Raw genomic sequence first — 13095 nt, 5'->3', positions numbered from 1 at the left:
TCTCTCTCTCTCTCTCTCTCTCTCTCTCTCTCTCTCTCTCTCTCTCATAAATCTCTTAAACCACAGAGTCTCTGCTTTGCTCCATCAATGCGCGCTGTGCACTCTGCTCATTGTTGGGAACTTCTTCCCCATTCCCTCTGTCCTGCAACCCTGGAGTGATAGCAAGGTAGCCCCAGGGGGTCCCTGTCAGGGATGCCCCTTCTCCACCCCCCCCACACCACATGGGTCAAAGGCAATGCCCACCGAGGCCGAGTGGAAAGTGCCTGGCAGTCTCCCCATGTCCGCCTGCCCAGAGCACAGTAACTTTGGCGGGACATGGGCATATTTTTCCTATCCCCCCTTTCCCCGGGCCTTCCCCAGGACCCCCTTTATTTTATTTTGTTCCCAACATACTTTTATTCCTTTTGAGTAGATGTTAAGCAACAGAATACTAATATTTATATCTTGATAAATTTCTGAATATTTTCCCATTGTTTTGACAATTTTAAAATTTTACTTACATGTTTAGTCATTGATTTGTTTTCTTGAAACTATGTTTTAGTACATAACTCTGGCTGTCATGGAACCTGTTTGTTATGTAACCCACACTGGACTTGAACTTTCAGTAATACTCTATTTTTAGGTCATAAGTATGCTCTACTACATCTGAACATATTTATCATTTGAAATACTCATCAAATATGTAAGGATTCCAATTAATCTCCATCCTTGTTGTGCTTCTCATAGTATGAAATCATTATTATTTTGGCTAATGCACATAAAGTACCATTTCATTGTTTTTCATTATATTTTCTCATCACTAATTATAACTATATTATCATTTGTTTAAGGAGACATTTTTTAGCTTAAGTTGGAGACTTTTTTAGCTTAAAATGTTTTATTTTATCATTTGTTTAAGGAGACTTTTTTTTTAATCATTTAAGACTTTTTAGCTTTAGTTGGAGACTTTTTTAGCTTAAAATATTTTATTTTTATATATTATTTTTTATTGGGTATTTTCTTTATTTACATTTCAAATGTTATTCTCTTTCCTAGTTCCCCCTCCAAAAAAACACACTCCCCATCCCCCTGCTCAACAACCCACCCACTCCTGCTTCCTGCCCTGGTATTACCCCACACTGGGACATACAGCCTTCATAGGACAAAGGGCCTCTCCTGTGGGGCGCCGCCTCACATGTCGCCGTTACAAGATGGCACCGACATCCGCCTGCAGAAGGTGATAAACGACCTCACCACGCATGCGTCAGCATTTCCCCGCTCTCCGTGCCAAAGTGCTCGCTTCCTACGTCACCTCGGGTGACCCAGATTTGGCCTATTAGGTATTGCCACGTCCGAGGCGAGACAAATCTCCTATATAAGGGAGGTGGTTTGGGGACTCGGGGTCTTCGCCCTTTGCCTGTTGGAAGCTTATGCTCTCCCTCTCAAGAGCATTAAAGCTTTGCTGCAGAAGGATCCTATTTGTGTGCCGCGTCGTTCTTGCTGGCGAGACGGTTAGCGCGGGACACTCTCCTACTTTGGAGACTTCTATTAAAACAGTCTCTGTAATTGGGTAATTTGAATTTTGGTTGAGTTATTAGAGTTTATATATGTTCTTGAATACAGTTCTCATTATAGATACTATTTAAAATATTTTCTCTAGTGCTGTGGATTGTCTTTTAACTTATTGGCATTGTTTGAAGTAGAAAAGTTTTTGTTTTGATTAAGTATAATCTGTCTTTTATTACCTTCATTTTTTGCTGTTACATCTAAGAAAATATTGCCTAACAACTTTTGTACCTCTATACTTTACTGAAATATTTTTAATTTTTATGGTGTGTGTTTATGTGTGTGTATGTGCATTTGTGTGTATAAACAAGTGGATGGGTGTGCATCTTTGCATATGTAGGCCTGACAATGACAGTAGATGTCCTCATTTAGCAATCTGTTTCTATGCATTTGAAACGGGTTTACTCACTGAATTTGGTTTGCTTTTCTCAACTAGGGTGGAATCCAGCAAACTCCTATCTCTGATCCCTTTAAACTGGATAGATAGGCAATTATTGGAACTCAATTTGTTACATGGATGCTGGGATCCAAACTCTAGTACTCATGATTGCAAAATAAGTGATTGTAACTCCAGCCCTTAAACTTTTAGATCTTTTGTTTAGTTTAAAATTCCACCCTGGAAGAGGTTTTGTTTTGCAAACCATTATACTTTGCTTATTTTAATTAAAATAGTTACTTTTAATTAACAAATGAAAATTATATACTTCTATAGGATTAAACATGATATCTAAGGTAATTAGTCTAATCTGCTATCTCATATAATGTTCATTATTTTTTGTATTGGAGAATTTGAAATGTAGAGTTAAAATGATTCAGAGGCATGTGATATTTTAATATTAACCATATCAGCATGCTGTGCAATAAATTTTGAGTAGTTATACATTCTAACTGAAACACCATGATCTCCACCAGAATACCTCAAGACTCTTGTCATCGTCATGCTTGCTTCTACATGTGTAAGTTTGGAGTGATTAGAGTCCATATATAAATTCACATGATGTACTAAGACATTTGGCTTTTTTTTTTAAAGATTTATTTATTTATTATATGTAAGTACACTGTAGCTGTCTTCAGACACTCCAGAAGAGGGAGTCTGATCTTGTTAAGGATGGTTATGAGCCTCCATGTGGTTGCTGGGATTTGAACTCTGGACCTTCGGAAGAGCAGTCAGGTGCTCTTACCCACTGAGCCATCTCACCAGCCTGACATTTGGCTTTCTATACCTGACTGATTTTATTTAGTGTAAGTCCGTTAAGTTCATTCACACTATTACAAATGATAGGACTCATTTCATTGCAGTTTGTATCACAATATTCTTTTTTTATTATGTTATCTACTATGTTTCAATGAGAAGTAGTATTACTTCTACTTTCAGAAGAGTTTGTAAAAGATAGAGATTAATTATTATTTAAAAGCATGGTAGAACTCTTTTTGAAGTCTCCTGGACCTGCATCTTTCATTCTAGGGAAACGTAAAACTATCATTTCCTTTTCTTATTACAAGTTAATTGTTTTATTTCTCCAGTTGTTCATAACATATTTTAACATTTGAGTTTATTTACATAAAATTAATAACAATATGCTTTCTTTCATACATACGATTATTTATTTGAGCCTTTGTCTGTTCTTTTTTATTTTAGCAAAAAGAGTTCTGTCAGTTGCTCATAAACACAGTTCTAAATCTTTCTGCATTGAATTTTCTTTCTTTTATTATTTCCACTACAGCATCTATTATTTATGATAACATTGGAATTTTCTTCTTTTTGCAATTTTCAATGATAGGAAATATCATTTGATTTGATTTTCTTCCTTTTTTTAAATAGCATATAATGTCACACACTTCACTCTTTAGAGGCCTCAGGATTTTTTGTTTTTATTCCCATTTTTCTCAAGGTAGTTTGAATTTTAATGAGTTTTTTTTTCTCTAGCACAGTGGTTCCATTAGCATGCACTATATATTTTTCTTATATTTGCAAAACTCTTTAATGTGTTCTAGTTATTTATCTTTAATTTTATTCCATAATATTGAATACTTACATTATAGAGTTTTCATCTCTTTGTGGACTATCTTGAAGAGGATTTAGTGTGCAACAAAGAATAATATGAATTCTGCTATTATTGTTTAGAGAATTGTAGAGATGGCTACTACAATTTGTAAGATTATAGTGTTTTTCAAGTATCTCCTTTTGTTTATATGTCCAGATACTCAATCTGGTATTAAAAACAAGAAACAGGCAGCCATATTTTCCTGAATTGCATATAACTCTGTTCTTTCAGTTTTTTGTTTTATATATTTTTATATTACTTTTCTTTTTCTCAGACTGCATTATATCTATTGAACATTCATCGTGACTATTTTATGCTAGCTGTTGTGCTTTCAAAGACAGCATATCTATGTCTTGCTTGTTTATAGTTTTTCTCCTTTAATTTACTTATATTTGTGAACACATGCCCAAGACCTTCTCCACTCTCCACAAATATGCCAGAGTTTGCAAAGTCCCCCATATGGACACCTCAACACCCAGATGCTCATTTAAAGTTTTTTCCAAATCTCAATGAACATCACTGCCAATATATAGTGTTATGTTAAATAACTGCTGTAGAGTGATATGTATTATGAACATGAATGGATGCCTTTTCATAGGGAGTTAGCTATAAATCAGGTCAAATAAAGATTAGATTCTCCATATAGTTTTGGTTTTATTTTTCCCAGTGTTTCCAAGACTGCTGATCCTCAAAATTACTGTGGAGCTAGAAAAGAAGGACAGGAAAATCTCATTGTTCTTGTGGGAGTATAACATGTCAGACACTCTATCTTTTGGTTAGTTTTCTGAGTTCCAAGGAGAATTTTTACAACTATCTTCCAAAATTTGTTTTGTTTTGCTTTGTATTTGTGTGTGTGTGTGTGTGTGTGTGTGTATGTGTGTGTGTGTGTGTGTGCTTGTGTGTGTAGGAATAGATTTCTAAAGTCATCACAGTATATTTTCAAATACTGAAGAAGTTAAGCTGTGAATAAAACCTTGGTAAAATAATGGTGCAGTCAGAATATAATGGAGAGCAAGACATGGAAAGTCTCTCTTAAATATATGTGTGAGTAACAGGGGAAAGTACCTTGAGATTAGTTATGTTATATCAGAGATATAAGGTATGTTCTCTATGTTTTAAGTATAGTGGCCTCCTAGTGCTTTAAGAAGAAAAGTACTATTAGCTTATTGATTCTTACTCATTTGGCAGTGTTACAGGGAGAACAAAGGGGAGTTTTAAAAATGCATGACAAGATGCTGGATTCTAAACAGATGATCTTAGACAATGTTTTTCATTATTAGATTAGAAATCACATTTTCAAACTACTAGTTTCAGTCAATTATGTAACTCTTATATACATGCATTCATAAACCCATACATATTAAAATATGTAGGCTTAACATATATAAAAATTCAATTTCTATCATTGTACATACCTAAAATAAAGACAGAATACTGTCTCATATATAAGTTTGACCCTCTCATAAACACACATAAAATAATAATGTATCCTTCAAGTTTATCAAAGAATTCCCCCTAATTATTTCTTACTAAAATAATTTGTGATTTTCAAGTGGCTAGTGTCTGTATGTTATAGAACAGGTTTTTCTATAAAGGAGCTGAAGGGCTTTGCAACCCCATAGGAAGAAGAACAATATAAATCATGCAGACCCTGCAGAGCTCTCAGGGACTAAACCACCAAAGAGTACACATGGGGGGGATCCTTGCCTCTAGCTGCATATGTAGCAGAGGATGGCCTTGTTGGGCATCAATGGGAGGGCAGGTCCTTGGTCCTATGAAGGCTCGACGCTCCAATGTAGGGAAATGCCAGGACACAAAAGTGGGAGTGGGTGGGTGGATGGTGAACATTGTCATAGAAACAGGGGGAGGGGGGATGGGATAGGGGTTTTCTGCAGGGGAAACCAGGAAAGGGGATAACTTTTGAAATGTAAATAAGTAAAAAAAAAATACAATAAAAAAGTAAAAAAAACCCCAAGTATTAGTTAGAATATTAATTATAATTATAATGTATCTATGATCCAGTAAAGACACATTTAAAACATACGCTTTTTCAGCATAGAAAATGTTTATTTAATAATTGAAAGTTATCAGATTTCTCCCTTCAAATAGTTTCAAGTATTAAATAGCCAAATCAGCAAGGCTCAACAAGATCTCACTTCTCTATTGAATTCATGTACTCTTAGCTCACTCAAGCACAAAACAGCCAATACTGTCACGTTTGAAAAGCTTTTATGTTGAATTTGACACAAAAGCAATCAAAAAGCAGACAAAAACGGAATTTCTTTTTCAAAAGCTGAAAGGAGAAAAATAAATGGAAAGTGTGAGCCTGGCCAAATCTTTATTGCCACTGGAAAAGAATGTTCAAAATCATCAAGAAATACTTTTTCCAAAGATCCCATTGCTAAGTTTGGTCCAATCTTAGCCTGGTGAATAGGCTGTGAACTCAACCAAGATTGTGCCAAATGAAATAAATCCTAGGATGATCAGTGATGGCAGTTTCAGGTGCCATTGGCATAATAGTTTTGCTTTTTTTGAAAGTTCTAAATGGCATTATTTCTCATAGGATTCTGTTACAGTTTATCAGCAGGGATTTTGTTTAGTGTTGAATCATGTGTGTGTGTGCATGTTTTGTTTTTTTTTTGGGGGGGGTGTTTGTTTTGTAATGTCTGTCTCTTGAAATTGAGCATATTTACACCAACCTTAAAAAGATCAAATAAGATGTGGTCAATTAAATAATCTGAATACCAAATGTACATCTTTGTTTCAGGAAATTAATGATTTATACAGCAAAGAAAGAATGTACAAATTGATTATGTATAGTTTATCATAACCCACTAATTAGCAATTCATAGATTAGACCATCTGGAGTCTGTTTCTCTGCTCAACCACTGTTCTACTGCTGTCTCCTATCCTGACCATGTTTTTAAGATGGGCTTTCCCAGAAGCCATCTTACATGTGATTTCTACTATGTGAGTATGGTATTATTTGTACAATTGCTTCCCACTAATTTTTAACCAAGAGCTGGATAGTTTAAAAATATCAAACCAGAGAGGTTAAGAGTTAAAAGTGGAACTTAGTGAAATGCTATGAAGAATTAAAAATGATAACCACTAAAAACTATAAAATGGTGAAAATTCATGTGATAACATTAAGCTGAAAATACATAATTTAAAAAAATTATATACATTATTTGAAAAATTATTGTTGTACATAATGATTAGAATAGCTTAAAGATTAAAAATCAATAATGCATCCAGATTTCTGGGAGTCAAGATCAGTAGAATTCAAGTATGGTGATTTGGTTAAAGTACTAAAAATGGCACATGCCTTTAATCCTAGCACACAGGAAGTGGAGGCAGGTGGATCTCTGTGTGTTTGAGGATATCCTGGTCTCCAAAGTGAATTCCAGGATAGCCAAGGCTATTAATTCAGAATAACCCTGTCTTGAAAAACTAAAAAAGAAAAAAAAAAGAAAAAGATATAAAAAGTCATAGAACTGTGTTAGCATTTGAAACCATTTACTGCTCCTTACTAAGAGTAGACTGGGTCATCATTAGGAATTGGGCAGCAATGGAGACTGACTGCTATAACCACAGCTCTCCAAATCTGATAAGGGTCTTGAAAGACTAGTGGGTTCTCTAGGGATCAGAGGAAAAGAAATGTAAAAATACTTTATGAGGAGAGAGATGCAGTTCAGATTATCCAGTGTCTGCTTGCATCTATTTCCAAAAACTTTTCTTAAAAGAAAACTGTGACTGATAAGCCTGCCAGCTCACTCAGTAGTGAGAACACATTTAGCTATGAAAAGATCTCTCTTTTATTTGTTCCCCAATCTTGCAAAAAAAAAATTAAAAATAGTAGTTTCATTTAAATGAATATAATTTGAAATCATCTTCAGCTTTTCAGAGTAGAAAATACCGTGGAAAATGTTCCCATATTACACTATTTAGTTACTTTCTTTTTCAGCCAGTTTATCAATACCTTATTTCTCAATTAATAATTACTGCTGTCTCTTCTGAGCATCATGGTGCCTTATCAATTTGTTTTATTTACACAGAAAGTGGGTGGAAAGGAAAATTGGTGAAGTCATATACAAGAATCATTGCTATAAATTCCTGTTCCATATCCCTACTCCTATCAAAAGAAGTTACTGCACCTCATTAGCCTCTAAAAAGGAACACTTTTCATAAGAAATGACTGAGAGAACCAATTAAAATAGTGAATGTAAAATGACTAACACTGTTGTAGCATACAACAAACACTCAAACTTTAGTATTAGCAATAAGATTGTTTTAATATTCATTTATACCATCCAGGGGAGGAGAAGAGTGGGAATATTAATGTTTTGGCCATCTTTATCATCTGTCTTATGATCATATGCTTACTGTAACATTCATGCCTATCAATAAATTTGCAAAAGCAGACAAGAATGCTTACAATTTCTATAGATAATGGCTGAGTCATTTTTTAAGTAGACAGAAGACTACTCAAAACCATTTTTAAAAGTCTTGAAGAAGATAGTAATTATAATAAAATCTTATGTTGTGTTGGGTCTTTTAAGACCCAGCACAGGGGAAGGCCAGGGTCAAGCAGTGGGAGTGGGTGGGTAGGGGAGCAGGGGCGGGGGGGGATGTATAGGGAACTTTCAGGATAGTATTTGAAATGCAAATAAAGAAAATAATAATAAATAAAAAACTTTTAATTAAAAAATATCTGTCCATATATAGACTTTTGTTTTCTTCTACTATATTTTCTTTTCTTTTAGTCTTTTTAAAACAGCTACTTATTACACCCTAATAATTCCTGACATCCTCTTAGGATTCTTTCAGGGTAAGATATTTTTCAATTGTCCTCCTTTAGAGTCAAATATAGCACTACTTACATCTCATTTTCCTTTATTTCCCATCTATCTCAAACCCTCTTCTTGATAGTTTTGTATCCACTAACCCCCTTTGTTTATGATCTGTGAAATTCATACTATATTAGCTTATAGTTAAGAACAGAACAATCAAGGATAACCATGTGGATTGAATTTCAAATAGCTCAAGAAGTAAGAAAACAAGTATTAGAAATTACTTATGCATCTGTGTTAGGAAATTATTAATAATAGATGGAATAATGAGTCTTATAATCCCACATAGCCTTGAAGAATGTTTGTATACCAAAGATCTTAACTTCACAGAAGCTGAGATTCTCTAACAAAGTAGCTTTGATGAATATTAGCTAAAAGATTATTAATACCAGTTAGCATATCTGAAATTTACTGGAAAAAAGATCTGGTGAGTGAGACATGGCAGAAATCCTAGGCCTTCCATAAAGTTCCTGGACTAAATGAGCACACTCTCCACGACTTTAAAACAAAGGTTTGCAAAAACTAGAAAAGCTTATTCCCAAGTTGGACAGAGATTGTAAGAAAGGATCTATCAGGTTCTAATTGACTATAACTAATAAATCAATTATTATTAATTGTTATTGTATTTTTTTTTCTTTTTGTTGTTGTTTTTTGTTTTGTTTTTCAAGACAGGGTTTCTCTGTATAGCCCTGGCTGTCCTGGAACTCACTCTGTAGACCAGGCTGGCCTCGAACTCAGAAATCCGCCTGTCTCTGCCTCCCAAGTGCTGGGATTAAAGGCGCGTGCCACCATGGCTGGCTGTATTATTTTCTTGATATCTCAGGTTTTCTTTCTCAATACAACTTAACATATTATAAACAGACTGCTTTGGATATGAGATATTTTAGAAATGAATAAAAAGACATTATCCGAGAAAATTATGGTTTTTTTTGTTTGTTTTTTTTTTGTTTTGTTTTTTTTTTTGTTGTTTTTTTACTTAGATAACAAAACGTATGTCAGATTCAGATCCTTGCCTACAAGAAAGACTTTCTGACGGAGTGGAAAAAACAGTGGAGAGTTTTTGATCAAATATCCAACCATACCACCTTCTGACCACATTATCTCTTGACAGTATCTTCGGTTTAACATTTAATGTCTCTGACGGTCAGAGTACATAAAGCGCCATGCATGGTGCTTGATAAGATGAATGCATTTTATTCTTTACCACTTCCTTTTAGCCTAGAGAGTGCTAAACTATTAAGTGGAAAGGTATTTCTAACATTTTAAAAGAAAAAGGAGAAAAGAGAAGGAAGAACAAGAAGCATAGATAATGCTGTACTAACATCAGAGAAAGGTAGAAGAAAGTGAGAATACAAGGTCCCCTTATACATTTTCTGATTCCCACTCACTCCCTTCTCTAGTGAGGTATAAGGGGGAATATATCTATTACTTTTCCTAAGAATAGAAGAACCATACATCAAGCTGGGCGTGGTGGCACATGCCTTTAATCCTAGCACTCGGGAGGCAGAGGCAGGCGGATTTCTGAGTTCGAGACCAGCCTGGTCTACAGAGTGGGTTCCAGGACAGCCATGGCTATACAGAGAAACCATTTCTCAAAAGAGACAAAAAAATAAATGAGGAATATTAAGTTAACCTCATATTACTATAGAAGTGCTGTGTTCATATTATATTTGAAGTGTTCTTAAAAGAATGGTATGGTGAAAACCCCAGGTGATAAGCAGGGATTTATCTCACTTCACAGAGTGCTTGCCTAGCATCAGAAAGTCTTGAATTCAACCCCCAGCAGGAATTTAGCACAGTGGCAAAGGACATGCTTCTGATTCCAGGGGTGTATGCAGGAAGATCAGAAGTGAAGGCAAGAACAGGCTATGGAAGACCCTGTATTAACAAAACAAAACAAAACTAAACTCTGTGCATAACACAAGATGAAAATTAACTTTAAGTTTGCAATGTGCTATCAGTTATCAATTTTCCGATAACCTGCACTGTGTCTCAAAAATTTAAATCATGTAGATGTAGTGGCACTCATCTGTAACCTTGAGGATTTTGAGTTTGAGATTTTGTCTCAAAACCAACCAGCCAACCAGCCAACCAACCAAACAACCAATCAAAAAATGAGCAAGAATTCCATTTTTCATTTCTTAAATGTAATTTTCACTAAAAAAACATTAAATTTTAATTTATGGTATACTTTCATTTGCTATAACAAATATTTTTTTAAAGACATGCTTGACACTAACCTTGGTTTCTGTGATTTTCTTTTGGATTGCATCCACTGTGTGAGGACCTTCTTTCCATGAGTCAAGCTTGCCTCTGACCTGTCCTATGACCTGTTCAGCTTCTTCCTTAGCTTCCAGCCATTGTGTTGAATCCTTTAACATTTCATTCAACTGTTGTCTCCTGTTCTGCAGCTGTTCTTGTACCTCATCCCACTGAATCTGAATTCTTTCAACTGGAATGAAAATAAGAATAAAGAACAGTAATTATTACTCAAGAGAAGACAGTGGAAATTTAGGATCTAAATGTCATTGTACATGTATATTTCTCATTAAAAAATATCCAAAGTACTATGGGTAGGATAGATAGAATAATTAACAAAAATCATTTCTTCAGGTGACAAATTTGACTTCCTATTAAATTACTTGCATGGAAATAAACTACAATATTGATGCCACATTTAGAAATATAAATTCAACCTTAGACTCTGATATTAAATAACAATTATTAATTAGAAAGTTACTGGAGGGCTTGGCTTTATTACCTTAGCACTTACTTGTGGGCATAAGGATCTGTGTTTGGATGTTCCAAATCCAGAGTCAAGATGGGAAGCAGAGACAGGCCCAAATGAGCTCATTGGGTAGCTACTCTATCTTACTTAGTGATGTTTCAAAGAGAGACACCAATGGTGGAAAACACCTGAGAACTGACTCCAGAGGATGTTTTCTAGCCTTCATGGTCAAACGAGAACAAATAAGACAAGACATTGCTCTTCTTTATACATATTTAACAGGGATATTTGGGCAAATATACTTGATACATATGCTACTATGAAGATTTTACACAATAATCTTGCAAAATCCATAGAACCAAACATTACCAACATTGTAATATATCCAGATGATATGAGTCCATGATTCTTATAGTTATCAATACATTTTTGGGCACGTTATCTTTGCAAACAGACATTTTAAAGGAGGTATCTTGGGAACAAATTATTTCAGAGTTGTTTTTGTGTGTGTGTGTGTGTGTGTGCAGCTTTTTATATCTATGGCTTAAGATATAACATTTTTCTTCTAGGTATATCTTTGATAACTAACTGCATATTCAAATATCATTATTATAGAAGAAGAGTTTTCCTGATCATCCTTTGTATGGCCATGTATACTTATCACATACTACTATGATTTATAGCTTTACTTTTCTATTTCTCACTCTACAAGTAGATACCTTAGCTGCAGGTAGGGATTTGTAGTGGATGCTGCCAGTGACTAATTTATATACCTTTGGTACTTTCCTTGAGTACTCATTAGCAAGCACTTGCATGAGGGATTTCTTTTATCTTGAGCAGGCTTGCAAGGAGAATTAAAGCCTCAGTAGCAGTATTAAGGCAATTCCAGATAAGAGTTGGAAGAACACTACTCCTTGATCCATGTCCTTGTTGCTTTTGAGTAAAAAACTATAAGAAGTATTTTCCACTATTCTCTGGGAGTTCCCTTAGCAATGTTGAAAAACTGTTAAAAACAATAGCCTTCACAATAACTGGCTTCCTTAGTTTCTTTCCTTTTCCTATCTCGGTTCCACCACCCTACAGGTAATTTCTTTGGTTACCTTAATAACCACATTTTCCTCTACCATTCTGAGATTCGTTTCTTGGAAAACATCGTCCAAATTAGTATTACTATATTCACTAAAATAAAAACTATCAAGCTTGTTGCACGATGGCTTAGTTGGAAAAGGCATATGCTGCTTGGTTTGATGATCAAAGGTCAAAACCTAGGACTTATATGGTAGAAAGTTGTTCTCTGCTCTGCATATGTGCTGCATGGTAAATGTACCCCACTCACCCATGTTCCTACCCACAAATGTGTATGTACATAAAAACAAATGTTAGTAACTTTTTTTTTTAAAAGAAAGAAAATGTTACCAAGTCACCGGAGCAGAGCTTATCACTTGGCATTTGGTATACTTCCAGTAATACTCTGCCAAATGAATTATACTCAAAGACAATTTCAATTCTCCATTTTCTTTTTTATAACAATGGAATAATGATGATTCCAAAGTCAATCCTCCCCCTAAATCTTAAGTCATTCTTATTGAAAAACATTTGTTGTCTTTTTATTATGTTTCCATTCAATATCCTTTCAAAAATTGTTATAACTTCTATTTTATTGTCCTCATTGACACTCATAATCTCTATCTCATGTAAATAAATGTTCTGTGATTTGGGGTACTTTGGTTTTAATTTGATTTTCAAGTCTATATTTTCAGGGATCTTTTCTACAGCTTTTTTTTTACTAATTTCATTTGCATTATCCATATTGTCTGTTTGTGTAAAACTTCAAAATCATGTTAGTATAATACCATCATATGCATTGAATTCCACATAAAAATGTATGATGAGTTGATGAATCCTGTTTGATTGAGTTGTTTAA

The 13095-nt window shown here is 34.5% G+C and overlaps 1 protein-coding gene across 8 annotated transcripts in view; it reads right to left on the bottom strand.

The window, feature by feature from the left end:
* The window catches only part of Dmd (dystrophin), a 2621826-nt gene that overhangs the window by 607596 nt on the left and 2001135 nt on the right, over positions 1 to 13095 (bottom strand). For all 8 annotated transcript variants that reach the window (XM_029534042.1, XM_029534043.1, XM_029534037.1 and 5 more), the window contains exon 53: positions 10684 to 10895. In XM_029534042.1, coding sequence (XP_029389902.1) covers positions 10684 to 10895 — 212 coding nt within the window. The remainder of the gene's footprint in view (positions 1 to 10683; positions 10896 to 13095) is intronic.

This window comes from Mus pahari, chromosome X (genome assembly GCF_900095145.1).
Source record: "Mus pahari chromosome X, PAHARI_EIJ_v1.1, whole genome shotgun sequence".
Classification (NCBI taxonomy): Eukaryota; Metazoa; Chordata; class Mammalia; order Rodentia; family Muridae; genus Mus; species Mus pahari.
Note: the sequence above shows the minus strand (reverse complement) of the source record. Positions and strands in the feature narration are given on the sequence as shown.